Source organism: Convolutriloba macropyga, chromosome 7 (genome assembly GCF_964194025.1).
Source record: "Convolutriloba macropyga chromosome 7, txConMacr16.3, whole genome shotgun sequence".
Taxonomy (NCBI): Eukaryota; Metazoa; Xenacoelomorpha; order Acoela; family Convolutidae; genus Convolutriloba; species Convolutriloba macropyga.
In genome coordinates this window covers 44,150,249-44,174,034 of record NC_134474.1, presented here as the reverse complement: position 1 = coordinate 44,174,034, position 23,786 = coordinate 44,150,249, and the positions used below count along the sequence as shown (strand labels likewise).

Genomic DNA, 23,786 nt, shown 5'->3' with positions numbered 1-23,786 from the left:
ATGCTAAACTAAACATGTATGAATTAAGTGTGTCTGAGAGTGAAAATGAAACAATTACTTTAAAGATATGAAGGTTCTTTTCGATAAAGACGTTTCAAAAAGTAATAGCTTTGACAACGTAACAATGGCTCAATTTATCCAATGTGCCGAAATACTAAAAAATTAGGCATTTTTTATACCCAAATATAACCTAAACTTAAAACCTACTATTAAACAAATAAACTAACCGACAACCTAAATGAGAGCATATATATCACCATAATTATTTTAGCATTACAAATTATTATTGAGTAATTAAATGAACACGAAACGTTTCGAATTTAGGGCACAATCAACGTCATGTATGCGGGAACTTTTTAATAAGAAAAAAAGAAAGATACTTCCACCAAAAATTACACAAGTGGAAAAAAAATATGAGACAATAGAGATTAATTACTTTCTAAGAATCGTACTAACTCTTACTAGATCGCAATAAAAAATTGTTGCATGATTGTTTATCTTCAAAGATTTAATATCTAGGTTCAAACTCTGCTTTATTTCTTTATTCTAACTAATATAACTAGGAGTTAGTACAACTCTTCCAATAAAAACTTAGTACGGTTGACATTTCATATGGCCAGATGCATACTAAATTCATGCCAATTTTAGTAAGAGTTAGAATTGTTGCAACATTTTTAAAACTGGGGAATATATATGCGAGGCCGGTTTTTTAGTCATATTTTCACTTTTCATTTACGCATCATAGAGAAAAAAAAGAGAAATATCATTTTGTAGCCCTTAGAGGCCAGTTACGAATTTTACAAAAAGACTACATATTTTATCGCAGGTTTAAAAACGGTAACTTTAAAAATTGAAAAACTTTAACCAAACTAAGTTGAAAGACTTTGTGATTCTCTTTGGTGGTTTCGATGGCCTCTTGAACCAACAAGTTGCGTGCATATAAAGGCTTCTTTGTCATGCTATTTGGTTGAACAAAAATATGGGAGAAAAATTATAAGAGAAAGATCAACAGTTTTTTTATTAACTTAAATAGGAAATCAAGTAAATTTTTTTTGTTGTCAACATTGCAACCGCCTTCTCAATTTATTCTTGGCAGACTTTAAAATGCGCTTTTCCCAGTTGAACTAAAATTGACTGAAATATCCGATCAGAAATTCCAGGCTGGTGAACTAAATAAAAACAAAAAGAACCATTTCTGAACGGGAAAAGTCATAATTTTTCTGCGATTTGTCAAAAAAAATTGAAAACAAATTTTTGTTTTGTTTGATTTAGATTGTTCACAATAAAAAAATGACCAAACATATGACAGATGGACAGAAAATAAATTTAAACAAAGTTTTACAAAGAGACAAAACTTGGCATAATCAACAATGAAATTTGTTGATAACATCTTCATACGCAATAACATTTTGTTGAGAAAAAAGTTGGGCTGGATCTGGAGACTTAATAATTGATAACGACTTCGTCAGTTAGGTATACTTTCGACTTGTTGATCTTGTTTAACTTCTACTTTCCAAGGAGCTGCTCTATGTTGTAAAAAAATTGACAATGATGCGGTTCATTATGTGTTAAATTTATATCAAAAGGACGGTTCTGATTAGTATCAAAATTGCTCCAAAGAAATAATTCTATTTCAACTCTGCGAAACAAATAGTAAAAAGAGCTTCTCAGAACAGAAAAAATTGTGACAAACTTGAGATGTGTTGGAACATTCTGTGCTGCGCACAGTCCTGCACGAGCTGTCTCGTTTTAAATGTGTATTAAGTTGAGAAAATTGCGGATAGTTTTCCATTATATAATAAATAATTGCAATAATCGCAATTCAGTTTATGATACCATGTTGATAGCGTAAATAATGCACGCTTTTGTGACAAGAATTAGAAAACCTAAAATATAAGTATGTGATATTTTTTTTCTGTATAATTAACATTTATCATCTTTATGAAAACTTGCGATCATTATACATCCAACATTCTAGTTATTTCGAATTGAAACAGTATATACTCCGATAAGCATAACAACAATTCATTTTTCAGGCAAAATAATTTCTAAAGTTGTTTTTTATTCAATGCCTTGTTTGGCAGCTAAAAAATTTTAATTAGGCGTTCTTCATCCTCTCAGAGCTCCTGGGTTCACGGAGCAACTGCGTTATCGGTACAATTTTTTTGGCCTTACTACCGAATTTGAGCTCCTTCAGAATCTTGTAAGTTTGCAAAAAAAGTTCCAGCGAATCTTTGAGCTACTTTTTCTGGGAATAAATTGCGGATCTTTTCTGTTTGCCCCCCCCCCCCCCCCAGTATGTTATGCACCGCCTTAGTTACAAAGCACGTGCCATTATATATTAAATCGATATGGCACGTGCGTCCGCGGGTGCAAATAAAATGCACCCACTAAGTGGGGGGCACAAACGCAAAAGATCCCATTTTGCAATTTGGGACTGTTTTTTTTCGTGAACATTTTTTTCTAGGACCGTCTTGTAGGAACACGTAAATTTGAAAGTTCTAAACGAAGCGTTTTTGTTCAAAGAGATTGAACTCTGCTGTTTGATGAAAACATGATTTAATTCAAGTTTCATGGTTAATTCATTGAGATAAACCATTCAAAAATCCCTAAGTAAAAATTAGATTATTCCGTCACTAGCTATGCCACCTGCTTTTTTACAATTCAAAAATTTGAATTGTATTGGGGTGCTGTTTTTTTAAAGATCTGTTCACATATTTACGTGATTTAGGAAGTCAGATTGGAGTGGTGATTTTGGACACGCCGAAACAGAGAAGACAACAGTCAAATAAAAAGCGCACCAAAACGAATTTCTCAAATAAACGTAATCTATAGGCAGCTTCAATACCATCATTTGAACCCTACCAACGCCCCGCCTCTCACCGGCTGTTCGAGAGTACTTCGCCGATAGTTGGTCATTCGTCTGTTTTAACTCATGACATTGTACGACGAAGAATACAGATATCTGAAAAAAAGAGTTGTCATAAAAATGAGATATTAGATATTTTCTAGGGAGTCGCACAGAAATGAAATAATTTCTCGAGACAAGGCGAAATATTGTGAACAGATTTTTCATTTTTATTCACACATCAGTAACTCACAATCGCCGGGCCAGGTGTTCTGAAGAGACACAGACGATAGATTGATTCAAGATTGGACGTTTTCAAAGGTTCAACAGATGCAATATAATTTCAACGGACACATTCTGTTATATGTTTGCAATAAATTGTTAATTGGATCCATCTTATACGGCACTATTATCACCTTCATAAACATAATTCAATTTTTCCAAACGTAGAAAAGCGTGATTAATTTTCGATTTCCAGCACCGTTCCAGCAAGAAAATTCCGGATATGACAGTATTTAGCTTCATTGCGTCTCATTCTTGTACATCTGCAGATGCACTTTCAATCCTATTTGCCTGAAACGACCCAGTTAACCTTCAGACATTCGCTTTACGCTCTCTAATTCATTTCCATATTTAGAATACGAGAGCTATTGCCAAGATCTTTAAATAGAGATGCAGATATAATTTATGCTAAACACATCTTTACCATATTCGACCTAGAAATGAAAATCTACAGCGCCTTCTCACTAAGTAAAACGAATCTTTAATGCTAATTGTATATTAACGTCGATTGAATGAAGACGTTCAAACATATTTACAAACTAATGTACACTTTACAATTTACAATTGAAGTTTTTTATGAATACAAATTTACTAATTGGCTTGCTGATCAAAAGCAAACTATAATTGCCTGCGCATCTTTGATTTTTTTAAAACGACGCTATTAAGTAAAATTGTTTCACGCTGGTTCTTTAACATGGCGCCAAGAATCATTAAACTATAACGCAATGTATCAATTTTCTATGCTTTCTGTTTCTCAGTAAATTATTTCCATCACGCGTGAAATCTTGACATTTCATTGCAAACAATGCTGAACTTCTTTCGCTTGTAATTAGCTAAATTTTCAAGACTAAGTTGCTAAGCTCATAAGCAGTGCCGTTCCTCGTTTGACCCAATGATCCGGGCTCTTTTCGCCTGCTTTGAGGTCAACGGCCACGACGAATGAAGGCCGATTCCCAGCACCAGCTCTGTTCGGGAAGTAGTAACAAGGACACGCGTACATTCCTAAACAACATCGTTTTTGAGAAAATTTCGAGATTGTTATGATCTCTATATAACGCGATCATTTTCGACCTGCTAGATTTTTCATTAAGCATGTATGCTAAACTAAACATGTATGAATTAAGTGTGTCTGAGAGTGAAAATGAAACAATTACTTTAAAGATATGAAGGTTCTTTTCAATAAAGACGTTTCAAAAAGTAATAGCTTTAACAACGTAACAATGGCTCAATTTATCCAATGTGCCGAAATACTAAAAAATTAGGCATTTTTTATACCCAAATATAACCTAAACTTAAAACCTACTATTAAACAAATAAACTAACCGACAACCTAAATGAGAGCATATATATCACCATAATTATTTTAGCATTACAAATTATTATCGAGTAATTAAATGAACACGAAACGTTTCGAATTTAGGGCACAATCAACGTCATGTATGCAGGAACTTTTTAATGAGAAAAAAAGAAAGATACTTCCACCAAAAATTACACAAGTGGAAAAAATTATGAGACAATAGAGATTAATTACTTTCTAAGAATCGTACTAACTCTTACTAGATCGCAAGAAAAAATTGTTGCATGATTGTTTATCTTCAAAGATTTAATATCTAGGTTCAAACTCTGCTTTTTTTCTTTATTCTCACTAATATAACTAGGAGTTAGTACAACTCTTCCGATAAACACTTAGTACGGTTGACATTTCATATGGCCTGATGCATACTAAATTCATTCCAATTTTAGTAAGAGTTAGAATTGTTGCAACATTTTTAAAACTGGGGAATATATATGCGAGGCCGGTTTTTTTAGTCATATTTTCACTTTTCATTTACGCATCATAGAGAAAAAAAAGAGAAATATCATTTTGTAGCCCTAAGAGGCCAGTTACGAATTTTACAAAAAGACTACATATTTTATCGCAGGTTGAAAAACGGTAACTTTAAAAATTGAAAAACTTTAACCAAACTAAGTTGAAAGACTTTGTGATTCTCTTTGGTGGTTTCGATGGCCTCTTGAACCAACAAGTTGCGTGCATATAAAGTTTTCTTTGTCATGCTATTTGGTTGAACAAAAATATGGGAGAAAAATTATAAGAGAAAGATCAACAGTTTTTTTTATTAATTCAACTAGGAAATCAAGTAGAATTTTATTGTTGTCAACATTGCAACCGCCTTCACAACTTATTCTTGGCAGACTTTAAAATGCGCTTTTCCCAGTTGACCTAATATCCAATCAGAAATTCCATGCTGGTGAACTAAATAAAAACAAAAAGAACCATTTCTGAACGGGAAAAGTCATAATTCTTCTGCGATTTGTCAAGAAAAATTGAAAAAAAAATTTTGTTTTGTTCGATTTAGATTGTTCACAATAAAAAATGACCAAACATATGACAGATGGACAGAAATAAAATTCAACAAAGTTTTACAAAGAGACAAAACTTGGCATAATCAACAACTGAAATTTGTTGATAACATCTTCAAACGCAATAACATTTTGCTGAGAAAAATGTTGAGCTGGATCTGGAGACTTGATAATTGATAACGACTTCTTCAGTTAGGTATACTTTCGACTTATTGATCTTGTCTAACTTCTACTTTCCAAGGAGCTGCTCTATGTTGTAAAAAAATTGACAATGATGCGGTTCATTATGTGTTAAATTTATATCAAAAGGACGGTTCTGATTAGTATCAAAATTGCTCCAAAGAAATAATTCTATTTCAACTCTGCGAAACAAATAGTAAAAAGAGCTTCTCAGAACAGAAAAAATTGTGACAAACTTGAGATGTGTTGGAACATTCTGTGCTGCGCACAGTCCTGCACGAGCTGTCTCGTTTTAAATGTGTATTAAGTTGAGAAAATTGCGGATAGTTTTCCATTATATAATAAATAATTGCAATAATCGCAATTCAGTTTATGATACCATGTTGATAGCGTAAATAATGCACGCTTTTGTGACAAGAATTAGAAAACCTAAAATATAAGTATGTGATATTTTTTTTCTGTATAATTAACATTTATCATCTTTATGAAAACTTGCGATCATTATACATCCAACATTCTAGTTATTTCGAATTGAAACAGTATATACTCCGATAAGCATAACAACAATTCATTTTTCAGGCAAAATAATTTCTAAAGTTGTTTTTTATTCAATGCCTTGTTTGGCAGCTAAAAAATTTTAATTAGGCGTTCTTCATCCTCTCAGAGCTCCTGGGTTCACGGAGCAACTGCGTTATCGGTACAATTTCTTTGGCCTTACTACCGAATTTGAGCTCCTTCAGAATCTTGTAAGTTTGCAAAAAAAGTTCCAGCGAATCTTTGAGCTACTTTTTCTGGGAATAAATTGCGGATCTTTTCTGTTTGCCCCCCCCAGTATGTTATGCACCGCCATAGTTACAAAGCACGTGCCATTATATATTAAATCGATATGGCACGTGCGTCCGCGGGTGCAAATAAAATGCACCCACTAAGTGGGGGGCACAAACGCAAAAGATCCCATTTTGCAATTTGGGACTGTTTTTTTTTCGTGAACATTTTTTTCTAGGACCGCCTTGTAGGAACACGTAAATTTGAAAGTTCTGAACGAAGCGTTTTTGTTCAAAGAGATTGAACTCTGCTGTTTGATGAAAACATGATTTAATTCAAGTTTCATGGTTAATTCATTGCGATAAACCATTCAAAAATCCCTAAGTAAAAATTAGATTATTCCGTCACTAGCTATGCCACCTGCTTTTTTACAATTCAAAAATTTGAATTGTATTGGGGTGCTGTTTTTTTAAACATCTGTTCACATATTTCCGTGATTTAGGAAGTCAGATTGGAGTGGTGATTTTGGACACGCCGAAACGGAAAATGGAGCAAAAGCGAGTGGTTTTGCGGCGTGAAATTGTTTCGCTCTAATTTTAAAGTAGAGTGAGAAAACGGTGTTTGAACAAAAATTTGCTTTCTCGTTAGTGGTTTTTTGTTCACATGCGGCAACTTCACTTTGATTTTTACTGTTTTTTCTGTTTTTTGAATTGAATTTTTTTAATGGTTTTCCCAATCCATTCATCGTTCATTCTAGGCCTAGTTTTTTGTTTGGACCAAATTTCAATTGATCGCTATTGGTTTTTCGTTCACACGCGGAATTTTGGGATTTCTGATTTTTTTTATTTTTTCTATCTGATTTTTCTAGAAATTTTTTTCCCAATTCACTCATAGTCCGTTCCAGGTCTAATTTTTTTGTGTAGTCAATGAAAATTCTTTGAATTGTACGCCAGGACTTGTCCTGTTATGTTTTTTCGTTTCTGTTAATGATGCAGTCAGTTTATTCACAAGTTATGCATTGAGTGGTAATAACACTCGAGATTGCCAATACTGAGTCTGTTTTGCTTGCTGATATTAATATGCAAATTTAATGGCGTCATTTGATAGTAGGAACTAAACCTCAAGTCTAGGGCGCCATTAACATCATTTCTGCATGAACTTTTTAATGAGCAGATTTTTCCTCCAAAATTCACGGAGGTCGAAACAAATTATGAGAAGCAATTTATCTACAAGAGCTTTGTTTTTCTTTTAATCACAATTCATGCTATTCTAATTATAAATATTAGTTAGAAGTTTACGGTTTAAAGTTGAACAGAGAAAAATGAAAGAAATACAACTGATTAGACGTTCCCAAAACAATTAAAATGTTACTGACGATTCAAGGAGGTCTGATCATGAGTAGACGTATTTTCCACGGAAATATGAACCCCATCACACCAACGTCTGCAAACTAAACTGATCGAAGGAAACCAACTAACATCTACCAATCACTTTCCTCCAAATAAAATAACAGTCAACTTTTGGCTTTCCAATATTTCCCTAGCATCGTAAAAACAAGCTATCACTTGGTTGCTAAAATTATGTTAAAACAGCATAATAACTTTAATTATACTTATCATTCAATGGAAAAAACTGAGATTCTAGTCTGAGATCATAATAAAAAAAAAACTTAATAGTATTATGCAATTATGTCCCAAATGAGATAATTCCTCGAGCAATATCAAGATTTGGGCACAGCCTAACCTGTATTTCGACATTCTACAATGCTTTATTTCAACAAAAAAATCATTTCAATGACGTCATCGGAAGTTATATAGACCAATACTAAGATTTAAGGGGAGAAATTGAAAAAAACTTTGGCAAAATTTTTATTTGACTATTGGCAGTAAATTTCCGCCGATTGCGCTCGGCTGCTCAAAATTGTGCGAGAAAACTTAGCATAGCAGAAAACATATCTGGATAAGTGCTGAAATACGATCCAAATAATTGAATGAAAAACTTAGAACTACTGTATCATTTGGCATTTGATCACACCGAATCAATTGAACAATGCCAGCCAAAAAGACAAGCATTCTCAAAAATTGAGAAACTAAAATAATCAAACCAAATTAACAAACATAACCGACTAACGTCGGGCGAATTGCTCTCAAACGACCGGCGAGAGGTTGGCTTGGTCAGTAGCTAGCCATGGGGGGGGGGGGGGGGGTGCACCGGGGGCTGATGGGGGCAGCACTGGGTGGGGGGGGGCAAAAGCGCGGTGGGGGGGGGGGGGTGGAGCCAATAGTGGGGGTGGGGGTCAACAAAGGGGGGTGTCAACCTCTAAGAACCGCCCCTCACACCATAAGTATAAGTATAAGTCTCCAAGACAGTTTGAGCTGAAACAGACCTGAAAGGCTCTAAGAGCACATAATGCCCGCTGGGCGCTACCTGTTTATCCCGTTTTTGAGGACGAAAAGTCAAAAGCGTCAGACGAAAAATTGGTCAAGCGAAAAATCGCATAAAAAAAAGACCGACAGGACTAATATAATTGCTACAAACTTCGTTTGAGAGCAATTAAAAAGAATTATTGTTAAGACTCTGGAAGCTTATAGATGGGGGATGGTAAGTAGGTGCGGGTGGGGGGGGGGTAGGTAGTGAGAGGGCAGGGGCAGCTAGGAAGGAGAAAGGAGTAGTTATGTACGGGGGATGGTAGATAGATGGGGGAGAGTAGGTAGGTGACAGATAGGTGGAGGTGTAGTTAGGTGGCGTGTTCTTTAATTGGAATACGGAGGAGGGACTGTTATGGAAAAAAATTCTCAAAATGACCTTGAGACCATGAACATTGCTAGAAGTAATTAATCACTATGTATTAGTAACAAAGCTCCTGTTAAAAACAGAAGTCAAGGTTCGAAAACAAAAGCCAAAAGTACAAGTAATGAATAAACTTGCTTAATCTAAAAAAATTTCAGCAGCCCAATACTCCTCTTCGAGTCGTAGAAAGACAGCACATCAATCCAATCCAAATCTTTGGATTGTAAAAAAGGCAGAGCAGTTCTAGACCGGTCAAAAAGTGTTCAAGATTGGTCAAGCAAAACTTTTTTTGTTAGAAAGGACAGACACAACTTTAGATATTTAAACTTTGTTAGCAATTAAGTATCAGTAGAATATCAAGCCCCAGAACATTTTTTAAAGGAACTAAAGAAACTCCAAGTCAAATATGTTTCATCACATGCAATTAGAGCTCTTAGAGCAGTTTTTATGAGACGTATAATTAAAGAATACCAAATTTCTAAGGGAACTGCGCTTCAACTTAACGCCTTTGGGCTTTAAACTACCAGTTTGTCTCGTTCTGGAAATAAACAAATGGTAACACGAAAAATGGCGTACAACGACGAATAGCACCCAAGTAATTACTACAAACTTTAATTGAGAGCAATTAAAAGCTTTTCATTGAGACCAAATTTTTAAACCCTAATAATCAGTGTCACACAAAGTGGCCTACTCAATTTAGATAATCAAAGGCTAAAAACTCGCATTACCACGCATTTGTCTAAATTTTACTACTCTATATTAACATCCCAAATATGATTTTTTGATTTCTCGATTATGGGTGTAAAATATGGATGCAATTTTTGATTCACTAAATAAGTTACAATGCAAAAACTACTCCCCTTGGGATTTTTATCCAGCATTCAGGCGCAACCACTCTAGTGTCAGGGCAACTTTATGTTCTAACATATACATAGACTCAATTTTGATGTCAAATTAAATAATGAAACAGGAGAAAAAATCAAGCACTACTTTTGATCTTTAAAAACACATGAAATGTGAAATTAAAGACTAGCTTTTGCATGGCTATCAAATTCTTAGCTTTCAGGAAATTCGGTGCATGAAATGGAGAGGGGATGAAAAATGGGATCTTTTCTACTAGCGCCACCCAAACACTCCCCCCCCCCCCCCCCACTTAGTTAGGCACCCCCATTTATATATGTTTAAACATGTTGTTAAAGCCAAGTAAGTTTTTTACATATACATACATGAACAATATGCATTTATTGAAAGCTAGCACAGCTATAGTATATAACGTAAGCATCATTAAAAATTCCTGTATTATTTCATTTTTGGTGTTATCAGCTACAATGAGGGCTCGATTATTAAATTTTTTAAGGAAACTATTCTAAAAGTGCCACCAATCTACCTAGACACTCTTGTTTCAATAAAATGCACGTTTCGCTCAAAAAATTCGCGAAAACTTAGCTTTTTTTGGGGGGGGGGGGGGGGTGCTAAATTAACGGCTATATAGGGCTGGGGGGGGGGGGGGGGGGCTAGCAGAAAAGATCCGGAAAATGTATATATTGAAATGGGTGGATAATAGAATCTACTATCAGTGCAAACTCACTGTCATGCGCCAGTCGCAAACAAAAATTGCCCGTAGCATAAATTCGGCTCAAATTCAAGGTTAACTCAATACGATTTAATTCGCGTTCATATTCAAAGCATTCTTTTCACAATGAGAACTTGTTTCACTACAAACCTAACATTTTGAATTACTAATTTATTTATTAGTCTTTTGCCTAGTTCCCCTACTGATTTGCCAGGAACAGAATAGACTAATCCAATTTGCACATCTCAGCTTGACAGTCTGTTGTAATAATCAATATCTGGGTGGAATTTGAAAAAGGAACAAGATATGATAGTGTAGCTGAAATCTTAGGGGAACCACAAGGGGCGCATTGATGCCCTAATTAACAAGTGCTTGGTACCCTCAAGGGTTCACACTGTTGAAAAGTTCAGGCGCTCTTCAAAATGTAGCTCAAAAACAATACACGCATGCACTTTGTATTTAGTGCAAAAAGAAATGAAAACAACAATGTAGGCAAAGTACTCTCAGCTATTCTAGACGGATTTGTTTCCTTTTCCTATAGTAAGGTTTCAACCAGTTTTTGTAGTCTTCTGATCAAAATTTGGTTAAAAAATAGACCTCAAACAGAAGTAGCGCTTCGGTTTCTGGCCAAAAAACCGTTGAATTTTCATGAGCAGCAAATAATCGGCTCGACCTCAATCACAAAATTTTCCCCAATTTTCGCCCTCATAATGAGGGCTATATGTGTTACGAAGGAGACTTAAAAATTTTAAGGTCACATATAATTGGCAGACCAAATTTTCATCTTCGTTCATTTAGCTAGGATAAAATATAAACTACAAAGATCAGATTTAACTAAAATTCTTGGAAAGATTGGTAACGGGAAGCTATCGATTGTTCTTAAACTTAACATAGCATGTGCCTGCTTTATCACTGATTTTTGAACTGAAACTAATTTATCATATCGTGATTTAGTTCAAACAGCTCAATCCCGGCTGACCTAGTTCTGTTACATTCAACATTTAATCAACAGGACGTAGGTCACAGACAGTGGATCCAGGCCACAAAACTGCAATGGGTCAGATCCAACAAACTTCGCCTGGGGAAACTTCAGATAATTCAAAACAATTCAAAAAATTCATTCAACAATACTGGGTTATGTAGACATGTATAACGAGAGATGATTCAACTATGGTGATACCGGATACAATATTGAAAGATTCATAACTAAGTTCTGTAAAATGGGAGGACGCAATTCTAACCACGTCTTGCGATCTCCCAGCCAAAACTTTTCCTCTGGGAAATCTAGGAATCAGGACTGATCGCCTCTGAATACTAGCGTTGTAGTTCTGGTTTCATATAAAATCCCACGATTCGCAGAAGCACGAATAATGGTAGTATAAAACCCTGTTAAGCATGTAGTTCCTCCCCACTATATGGGTCACAAAAATAATTAATAGTTAATTCTCCGTTTCTAAATATGTGTAGAATATTGAATACCAAAATATGCACAGTCAATTGAAGCAAAAGGGAGTACAGTCTTATAAATCATCTCGCTTAAGTATGATTATTCTAAATAGTCTTTCTTATAATCTGATTTATTGGGCGAATTGAAATATTGGGCAAACTTGGGCTATTATGAGATAATGAGTATTTTGGTGTTGAGTATATTGTCCAGAAGATATTACATAATATTACTATCTAAATGAATTATGACGATACTAACTTTGTTTACTTTGTTTACTAACTGTACCTGATTTCTTAGAAACTAAAATTACATTGATTCATTACAAAATAAATATCGCAGCACAAGGAAAAAATATTTCGGTTCACATCAAAGACATTGAAGTATTCGATTTATGCAGATAGCAATCAATATTTCCAGGGAAGGGAAAATGTCACAGCAAAGGGAAAACTGATAATTTCTTAGCAAGGTAACATGAAAAGCAAGACGGTATTAAACATTTTAGCAAAGTCGCTCCAAGTAAGTTTTCAATTGATACTGAAATACATAAACATAGTATTAATGTCAAAATGACATCTAAAATCGGAGACATGAACATCATCACAACCAATAACAGCGCAATATGATTAAATAAGACTGCACAGAGAGAAAAATACATAGCTGGCGTAATGCGGTACGAACTGGTAAACTTTTAGGGCATGACTTTGAAATTCATGTTTGATGCGTGAAAGCAGAAAATTGCAGTTCTTAACTAAACCGGATGAAATTATTATCAAGGACTTGAAAGGACAAGAATACAGAAAACAATTTACTGTACCTTTGAGGGTTTTTGGATAATTAGTCGTAAAAAATTCAGTACATCAATTTGTGTAAAAAAGATGGTTGCCGGCCGAAATCTTCAACGGATAAAATTCAATAAATGAAAGGATAATAAAATAAAATCTATGGCACATTAAATCAATCAAGAATTAAGAAAAATAGCCGGCAGACTGCTGGCATAGCACCGAAATGGACGTGCGTGTCGTAAAAATACAGATAGAAACAGAAATTAGTTGGAAAAGTTATCGTGGATACCTTAAAATTTAAGTTATAGGGGCGGCGTATCATTGAGAACATTTTTGGTGCAAAGACTTTGACAACCGAGAGGATCGAACCCCAAGAGGATCGAAACAGTGAAAATCAATGTCAAATGCCGCATGTGAACAAAAACCACTAAAATTAGAGTGAAAAGATTACCGCAGCGCAACCACTTTCTTTTTCGCTCTACTTCCTGTTTCGGCGTGACCACAATCATCACTTCAATAGGACTTCAAAAATCAGGAAAATGTGTGATTAGATCTCGATAAAACATAGCCTGAAGAGTTCCAGGAACGACTTGAAGTAGAAAACTGACCATGCTCGCAGGCCTAGTGTACCTTCTACATAATTGTACTATACATTTTCAAACAACAGCATGATAGATAATATGAGAAAAGTACCTGAAAGAAACTGATACAGCATCTGATTTAAAAAACCAACTACTTAAATAGGTACTCCAAAACAACTGAGTCTTGGAAAAAGAGCAATCAGACTCCTAATACAGACTCCTAATCGGTTCATAAAGAGAGAAACTGAGGAAAGGGGACGAAAGACAAAATCAATAAAGAAAATTCTCTATAAAATTCCCAGACCAAACTCTCTATAAGGCATTATTCCAGTCATTCGTCGAAAATACTTAAATAATCTACTAGATCAGTTTTCATCCCAATACTTAGCACAGAAGTATTGAACAATAATTAAAATCTGCAGAAAACAATTAACCTAAAAAATAGAAATTTGTAAAAACTACTTCAGCGAAAAATTCCATGTCTAGCTTTCTAGTGTCGCTTCATAGTCGCAACACCTATAGAACGGCTGTTAACTAGGAACTGATCAAGAAAAACTACAGAGAAAACAAAAAATCCGAAGAACTATTCCAAAACTTCAAAAACAAAAATTGGTCAAAATTTTCGCAAATTTAATTAATATTCTTTAACAGAAATAACTCAAAATTAAAATCAATGAAAATGAAAAGTAGCGAAAACTGCTACAAAATAAGAAGAAGAATACAAAAAGTGCCATAAAAGCTTCAATCAAGGAAAAATGGTAAAACAAAATAGCTGAAAGTTTAATCTAAAAGTACAATATTTGCTTCAGATGGTGAAAATGCTGCCAAATGCACTATTATTAATTTAGACAAAAAATTGACTAAATATGATGGATCTTTAAGTAAAAACTGCTTTAAAAAGCCGCACATGATAAAAAAATACACTCCAACAAAATTACCGATAACAAAGACGCTCCGCCAATACTCCTCTTCGAGTCGTAAAAATAGATTTCCATTACTCCTCTCTGTGTCGTAAAAAGACAGCGCCCCAATACATTTCAATTTTTTGAATTGTGAAAAAACCAAGAGCACCGCACTATAGCTACGCTCAACGCACACCTTCGCAGCTATAATAAACAATAACATCATTTAAAAAATCTAACTCCTAGGAACAAATGATTCTAGCATGGTAAAATTTCCAGTTTCGCCATTTTAGGTCAGCTGCTAAATCGAAATATGCCAAAATGGGACTAGATTCCAAGAAACCATTTATTATTGTGCTAAATATTAAAGCAATTGGTCTTAAGCTCTAAAAAAATAGAAATGCTATAAAAAAAGATTCTCTTGAACTGTCTTTTTCCACAAGGCTTCGTTGCGAGCGCCAACTTTGTGTTAAACAAGAAGTAGAGTCAAGCTTCGTGTCAAGTTACGTCTTGATAATCGTAGTAACAATTCTACATTTGACTGTTCTCCCCAATCTTCGAACAGAATTAAAGGTGACGTGAGATTGTGAGACAGCCATTCAGTAAACATAGCCGGCAGATTGCCGGAAAATAGACGCAATAGACGCTTGTGGCCTTCCATGAATTGAAACAACTAAAGAAATAAGATAGACTAGCAGTCCTTTAATAGACCACTTAACTTTTTAGGTTAGATTCGGACTGTCAATTTTGTGACACATACGGTCTATAAAGAGAGCTTTTTCAAAATTGAGATTCGAAATTAAAAACTCAAGACTAATATTCAAGAATTAGGGCATATAAGTTTGCAACCACTTAGATGCACACTATTGATCTTTAATAAAAAAATGTTCATAAAATTTAAAGTTCCATAGGTGAGTTCAGAAGTCATTTTTTGAGTGAGGTAAGTCACGCAATTGACTTAAAAGCAGAAACAACGTCACGCACAAAAATTTTAATTGCAAAGCAATAGAAGTCACTGAAGTCAATTCCAAGAAGTCAATTCCAAGAAGTCAGGTCGTAAGAATCATCGATGGAGACGACGAATTAAAAAAACCACGATGTCCCCAATAATAGCCGCTATCGCTTCGCGGCTATTAAAAAAATATAGCCGGAAGACTCCGGAATTGACTCCAAGTAAAAAGTCTTACGCTAGCCAACCACTAACTGGTACAACATAAACTTTATTATACTATTCAAATTGAAATAACATCAGTAAACAAATCAACAGAGAAAAAAATCATAAAAATTTTCTTGCAAATCCAGAAGCATTGTGTACGTTAGTATCTGGTTTAAATTAACTTAGCTCAACAATTAACTATCAAACGATAGGATAAATTTAACCAACGAAACATCTCGAAAAAGGGGAAAAATAGAGCAGAAGGAAATAGTTAAAGAACGAAACCTAAAAAAATCTGTTGAGTTCGCGGATATTAAAAAAATTCAATTAACTTTGAATTGTTGTCTAAGATGAAAATAGAATACATAAACAGTTCTATATTTACAGCAGGTATTATAATCATTTGTACATTTTATACAACTTTATCTAAAATAACAGATAGAATACAAGTCAACTATACAAATTAACATAGCTGGCAGATTGCCAGAAAATAGCCGCAATTGATTCGTAGATCGACAGTCTAAAAAACAGTAAAAGACAGACCAAAAAAATTTCGTCTTTTCATTGAAGGCTGATCTGTTATATTTTGATTAAAAATCTGTATATGTTATTGCTGCCTCGATTAGCTGATCTCAAATAACCTTTATTTAGAGTGACACACACCCATTTGACCTTATCTCTTTCAATTAAAGTAAATAAAAGTCAATTTCAAATTGAGGAAGTCATTTTTGAGAGTGAGGTAAGTCAAGTGTGACCAAAAATTTAATCACGCGCATGAACAAAAAAACTCGCTCCACTAAGAGCAAAAAATGACGTCACACATGCAATTCAGTTGAAATTGCATGAACGAATGAACAAAAAGTGGCTGTGACGTCATATGGTCGTAACAAAAATCATGACGACGAAATAAAAAACATAGCAGGACAAGTCCTGACGTACAATTCAAAGAATTTTCATTGACTAAACAGAAAAATTAGACTTAGAATTGACTATGAGTGAATTGAGAAAACCATTTTTAAAAAATCAGACAAAAAAAAATACGAATAAAAACAGAAAATCAATGTCAAAATGCCGCATGTGAACAAAAAAACCACTAGCGAGAAATTAAAATTTATTTCAAACAAAAATTTAGGCCTAGAATGAGCTGTGAATGGATTGGGAAAACCATTTAGAAAAAATCCGATCCAAAAAATCGAAAAAAAAAGTAAAAATCAGAGTGAAATTGCCGCATGTGAACAAAAAATCACTACCGAGAAACCGAATTTTTGATCAAACACCATTTTCTCACTCTACTTTAAAATTAGAGCGAAAAAAATTCACGCCGCAAAACCACTCGCTTTTTCGCTCCATTTCCTGTTTCGGCGTGACCAAAATCACTACTCCAATTTAACTTCAAAAATCATGAAAATGTGTGAACAGATCTTAAAAAAAAGACAGCGCCCCAATACAATTCAAATTCTTTGAATTGTAAAAAAACCAAGAGAAGGCCAATAATAGCCCCAGCTATCGCTGTGCGGCTATTAATAAAAAATTACTTCACTAAAAAAACAATTGGTGCAGCACATGTTTATCAGCAAAAACGTAAAAACGTCCCAATAACGGTCAAATTTTTAACAGTTCATTTTTTTTAAAAAAAAGAAACCAGGCAAAAACATCTCCATCACAAAATAGATCGCCATGCTATCGTGTCTGGTTGAACACAGCTCCAAGAAACGTTCAATCTTATCAAGAGACACGATGCAATCTTTTCGTGCTAAAATTAAAAAGACACATCGAGATGTAGGAATTGGGAAAAAGGCGAGAAAAGTAATGGAGAGCATAAACAAAAAGTTGCAAGATAAGACACTGCACTGCTCACCTTTTCCAGACTTCCGTTTGTTCTCCACAGGTTTGAAATGAATGCTTGGCATGCCAGACACCAGCTGCATTGGCTCTGCCTCCACTAGAACAGAGTTCTTCTTGTCCCACCCAGCACCCTCTAAGTACAGACCTTTGATGTAGGCTCCGTCCTTGGGTGGTCCCGTGATGTTGCTGTCGTCTATGGTCAGAACCGAGAACTCCCAAGAGAGGGTGTCCACGGAGATCTAAATACATGTCATCAAACATCAGCAGGTACATTTACAGTACAGAAATCGGAACTAATACTTTCCTCTACTCAAAGAGTTATGGCAAATATAAATGTTCAGCTGTATCAAAATAGTTCTTTTTCGAAATAAGTTATTAAAATACTTAAAAGGTTCTGACTGATGTTCGCCTCTTCAATTGCTTCCTTTGGGAAATCTGTTGAAGTGTCAGGAATCAGTGGAAATTGTCAAAACTAATTATAGTGGACTATATTATATTTTAATAACGAAACTTTAATAGAGACAGTTTAGCACGGAATTTTAATAGTGAGTTTAGCTATAAAAAGTTGAAATTTGGCAAAAATAAAAGACAAAAACAATCAGATACCATATAAGAGTCTAAAGTAGCAATCTAACATTGTTCTGTCTGGCGGCAGTTTGAAGCAGTGCTGTTAAGAACCCAGTGGGGAATGTGAATGCAGCCAGCCAGAAAATGGAAGGCGGCTTGGCAGTGGAACACCATTTCTCGTAGAAGTCTACTCTTTGGATTAGATCGCGTGTCCAGGAGCCCAAGGGCTTCATTGTCGGATAAGCCTGAAAATAAGCTTGAAATGAGTTATTTTTTCACCATTAATTTCCCAGCCCAGGCATGTTCAACTGAAGCTAAAACTGAAAACAAATTCTAGAATTTTGAACACTCCAGAAAACAGAACTTTGCTACGCAAAACTTGAGAATTATGAGCCAGTTGATAAGTTTTCTTTCCAGGATTTCTGTGCAGAAGTTAAATAGGTGTCGAAGGCATTAAGCGAAAACTCAATTAGGCAGACGGAATGTTTGTTGACATCAGGCACAAATATCAGCAAAATCTTGTGCTTCAAAAACAGCAACAAAAATATACTTGAAATGCAACCAGAAAGTATAAAGTAAACAAGTGCCCCTGACATTTCTGTTCACAAGGAACTGAGTTTTAAAATACAAAAATATAAAAGGAAGCCTCAAAAACAACAAAGAAACAGCATTAGTTAATGCACAACTGTATAAACTAAAGTAAGCATTCTCAAAACCGATTTATAGAGTTATTACACAATAGTGAAAAAAATATTATCAGGCTTTTCCGCTCAATCTGAAAAACTCTAAGATCCTTGATTTTCCCGATTCTTGATTTCTTTTAATTTGTCAAAAACTGAGTATTTTTACTTAACATGACAGAAAAATACTTATAACTTCAAATCATCTACTCAAAAAATTTGCATGTTTTGAGTGTAATTTAGGAAAACAGAGATAGAATGACACAAGCTAGAATGTCAACAATATGAACACAATGTAAGGAACACCGTAACAAAGACTAATTCTTGATTTTTGAAAGTTCAAATCAAAGTTTAAAAGTTTTGAAAGTTTAAAAATCAAATTCAAAAAAACAAAAAAAACTAACACCATTTCATTTTTCAGCATTCGAGACATAGAAAACACAACGATACATCCGAGACAAAAATCTATCCTCCTGAACAGATCAAAAAGCAGAAATCAAACATACGAAACATTAAAACATTTTGCAATAAAAGGTCAAAAAATTTTTAGGACTGCATTTATAAAAAAAATTTAACTAATTTTCAAATAATTAACGCTAAAAAATTATTGACGTTTTTATTGAAACGAAATTAAAGCCCCTCATGTTGCACAAAAAGAATATTTCTAGTAATTAAAACCAAAATACAGACAAAAAACTGAGAAAAATAGGAAAAAAACAACCAAAATCGGATTAGCATATGTACAATTTTATATAACAAAAATACATCGAGGTAAAAAGAGGCATCGAGTATATGAATTGTCAACGGGACGTTGTCATATTGACTGATTTTTGACAAAAAACGGCTAAAAGATCCAAAAATGAAGAAAATAATAGGAAAAAAGCCAAAAATTAATTAAAAAATCAAGAAATTTATGCCAACTTTGAACTTGAAACGCATTTTCAGGCTCTGCAAAACACTGTTCTATTAATTTCCAAGGTTTACATTTCAATATAGCATAAAATAAAAATCATTTCTACAAAAAACAAAATTACAAGCAAAAAAAATGGGCCACTTAGACGAAAAAACGGCTAAAAACGGTTATCTATATGTGCCATTCAGTCAAAAACTACTTTTCAAAGTCAAAAAGTCATTCACTAAACGCAGCGCATGATCAAAAAACTTCTCTCGCTTAGCGAAAATTTGTTCACCAAGACAGCTTTTCTCACTTTCGCTTTTAGGTCAAAATGCCGCGTGAACACATCTACTTCCTGTAAAAAAAACATAGCCGGAAGAATTCCGGAAGCGACTCGAAGCGTCAGAACTTCACTAACAAAACCGTAATTGCAACGGAAGCCACTACCTTTTGTATTAAACCATTAACTCACTACCTCCCCAGGTTTGCTCTAAAAATTGGTGAAACTTAAACCACTGTCAACAAGAGAAACAAAATGCAGCAAAATTTTATATTATTGAAAACGTTTGGTAACGTTAAAAAATCCAAAATAATTAAGGTGGTCGAAAGCCTGATAGTCTGAAAAAATAATTCAAAATTCTAATCTGAAAAAGATCGTGAAAGCAAACGGCAGATAATAATCTTAGAAACTAATTTTAACATTTTCAAAAAAGAAAGCTCAAATTTAAGAATCAGAAAACACCTATAATTACACTTCTAATCACTGCGATTAAGACAAAAAAACATACACCTGTTCCTTCTTGTACATAAGCTAGACAACATGATTTCATACTAAATCAAAAATAAAATTGATCATAGAAAAGACATAAGCAGCAGAATATTCAAAGGCAAAAAATCGTTTTAATTAATACCAAGGCCGGAAGAAAGCTGTAGTAATTAGTCAGAAGTGGAAATTTTGGAAAAAGCCTGCTATCAAACTCTCAGTACTGCCTTATGTTGAATGAAATCAATTGCAAACCAAAGAAATGACGAAAATCTAAGAAAAAGCTGAAATCATTGATTTTTTAAAATTGAAAAAATCAATATACCGAAAATAAATGTAGGTGCCAGGACAAAGCTAGAATGATACTAACTAGAATAATAATATATGCACAATGTAATGAACACCGTAACAAAAAGTCATTCTTGATTTTTGAAAGTTGAAAGTCAATTTAAAAAACTCAAGAAAAACGAATACATTTCATTGTTCAGCATAAAAGACATAAAAAAGATAACTAGTCATCCGATACAAAGATCTATCCTCCTGAAGAGAACAAAAAGCAGGAAAAAGCAGAATTCATGAATACGAAACATTGAAACATTTTGCAAAAAAATGGTCAAAGAACTTTTAAGTTAAGACTGCATTTATGAAAAAGTTTTAACTGTTTTTTCAAAACTTAACGCCAAAAAATGAATGAATTTTTAGTGAAACGAATTTAAAGTCCCTCATTTTGCACAAAAAACTATTTCTAGCAATTAAAACCAAAATACAAACGAAAAACTGACGAAAATCGGAAAGAAACTACCAAAATCGGATTAGCATATTTACAATTTTAAGAAACAAAATTAAATCGAGGTAGACAGAGGCGTTGAGTATAGGAATTATCAAAGAGGAGTTGCAATATTAACTGATTTTTGAAAAAAGACGGTTAAAAGATCCAAAAATGAAGAAATTCACATTAAAAAAGCTAAAAAATAACTAAAAAATCAAGAATTACGTGTCAATTTTCAACTTGAAACGCATTTTCAGGCTCTGCAAAACACTATGGTATCAATTTCCGAGGTTGACATTTTAATATAGTATCGAATAAAATTTATTTCTACAAGAAACCAAATTAAAAGCAAAAAAATTGGGCCACTTAGACGAAAAAACGGCTAAAAACGGTTATCTATATGTGCAATTCAGTCAAAAACTACTTTTCAAAGTCAAAAAGTCATTCACTAAACGCAGCGCATGATCAAAAAAATTCTCTCGCTTAGAGAAAATCTGTTCACTAAGACAGCTTTTCTCACTTTCGCTTTTAGGTCAAAATGCCGCGTGAACAAATCTACTTCCTGTAAAAAAAAACATAGCCGGAAGAATTCCGGAAGCGACTCGAAGCGTAAAAACTTGACAAAAACCCTAATTGCAGCTGAAACCATTATCTTTTTTTAAATAAACCATAAACTCATTAAGCCCCCCCCCCCCCCCCCGGTCTGATCTAAAAATTGGTGAAATTTAAACCACTGTCACCAAGAGAAACAAAATGCCCCAAAAATATTCATTATTGAAAACGTTTGGTAAGGATAAGTGCAAAATAAATAGGATAGTCAAAACACTGATAGTCTCAAAAAGCTGACAGTACTATCAACTTCCCTCAAATATTTCATGATTCTAATCTCAAAAAGATTGCTAAAGCAAACGGCAGATAATAATAACTTAGAAACCAAATTAAATTTTTCAAAAAATAATGCTCAAAGTTAAGAATCAGAAAACTACTACAGTTAGATTTCTCATCAGTGCAATTAAGACAAAAACAACATATACTTTTTTCTTCTTGTATATACGCTAGACAACATGATTTCAAACTAATTCAAAAATTAAAATAATCATAGAAAAGCAACAGAGTAATATTTAAAGGCAAAAAAATGTTTAAGAACAATACCAAGGTCGGAAAAAATACAATAAAAAGTAATAAGTAGCATTTCTGGAAAAGGCTTTCTAGTAAACTCTTAGTACTGCCTTATGTTGAATGAAATCAATTGAAACCCAAAGAAATGACGAAAATCTAAGAAAATGCCGAAATCATACAATTTGTTAATAACTGAAAAAATCAATAAAACCAGTATAAATGTAGATGCCAGGACAGAGATAGAATGACACAAGCTAGAATGTCAACAATATGAACACAATGTAAGGAACACCGTAACAAAGACTAATTCTTGATTTTTGAAAGTTCAAATCAAAGTTTAAAAGTTTTGAAAGTTTAAAAATCAAATTCAAAAAAACAACAAAAACTAACACCATTTCATTTTTCAGCATTCGAGACATAGAAAACACAACGATACATCCGAGACAAAAATCTATCCTCCTGAACAGATCAAAAAGCAGAAATCAAACATACGAAACATTGAAACATTTTGCAATAAAAGGTCAAAAAATTTTTAGGACTGCATTTATAAAAAAAATTTAACTAATTTTCAAATAATTAACGCTAAAAAATTATTGACGTTTTTATTGAAACGAAATAAAGCCCCTCATGTTGCACAAAAAGAATATTTCTAGTAATTAAAACCAAAATACAGACAAAAAACTGAGAAAAATAGGAAAAAAACAACCAAAATCGGATTAGCATATGTACAATTTTATAAAACAAAAATACACCGAGGTAGAGAGAGGCGTTAACTATATGAATTATCAAAGGGAAGTTGCCAAATGAACTGATTTTTGACAAAAAGACGGTTAAAAGATCTAAGAATCAAGAAATTAAAAGAAAAAGTCAAAAATTAACTAAAAAATCAAAAAATATGTGCCAATTTTCAAATTGAAACCCATATTCAGGCTTTGCAAAACACTGTGGCATCAATATCCGATGTTGGCATTTCAATATAGTATCGAATAAAAATTATTTCTACAAAAAACCAAACTACAAGCAAAAAAAATTGGCCACTTAGACGAAAAAACGGCTAAAAACGGTTATCTATATGTGCCATTCAGTCAAAAACTACTTTTCAAAGTCAAAAAGTCATTCACTAAACGCAGCGCATGATCAAAAAACTTCTCTCGCTCAGAAAAATTAGTTCACACGGCAATTTTTCTCACTTTCGCTTTTAGGTCAAAACAGCGTCTGAACGAATAGTACTTCCGGTAAAAAAAAAAAACCTTAAGAAAACCAATACTCCTCTTCGAGTCGTAAAAAAACCGAGAGAAAACCAATACTCCTCTTCGAGTCGTAAAAAAAACCGAGAGAAAACCAATACTCCTCTTCGAGTTGTAAAAACCAAGAGAAGGCCAATAATAGCCCCAGCTATCGCTGTGCGGCTATTAATAAAAAATTACTTCACTAAAAAACCAATTGGTGCAGCACATGTTTATCAGCAAAAACGTAAAAAC

General features: G+C 33.8%; 2 protein-coding genes across 5 annotated transcripts in view; both read right to left on the bottom strand.

The window, feature by feature from the left end:
• The window catches only part of LOC142342898 (arrestin red cell-like), a 553,550-nt gene that overhangs the window by 339,273 nt on the left and 190,491 nt on the right, over positions 1-23,786 (bottom strand). The window lies entirely within an intron of this gene.
• The window catches only part of LOC142342901 (dynein axonemal heavy chain 2-like), a 270,510-nt gene continuing 250,334 nt past the window's right edge, over positions 3,611-23,786 (bottom strand). Inside the window, exons 56-58 of the mRNA XM_075394558.1 lie at positions 18,148-18,324; positions 17,526-17,751; positions 3,611-4,132 (exon numbers count right to left, since the gene is read on the bottom strand). Of these exons, the coding sequence (XP_075250673.1) occupies positions 3,978-4,132; positions 17,526-17,751; positions 18,148-18,324 (558 nt within the window). The 3' untranslated portion in view covers positions 3,611-3,977. The remainder of the gene's footprint in view (positions 4,133-17,525; positions 17,752-18,147; positions 18,325-23,786) is intronic.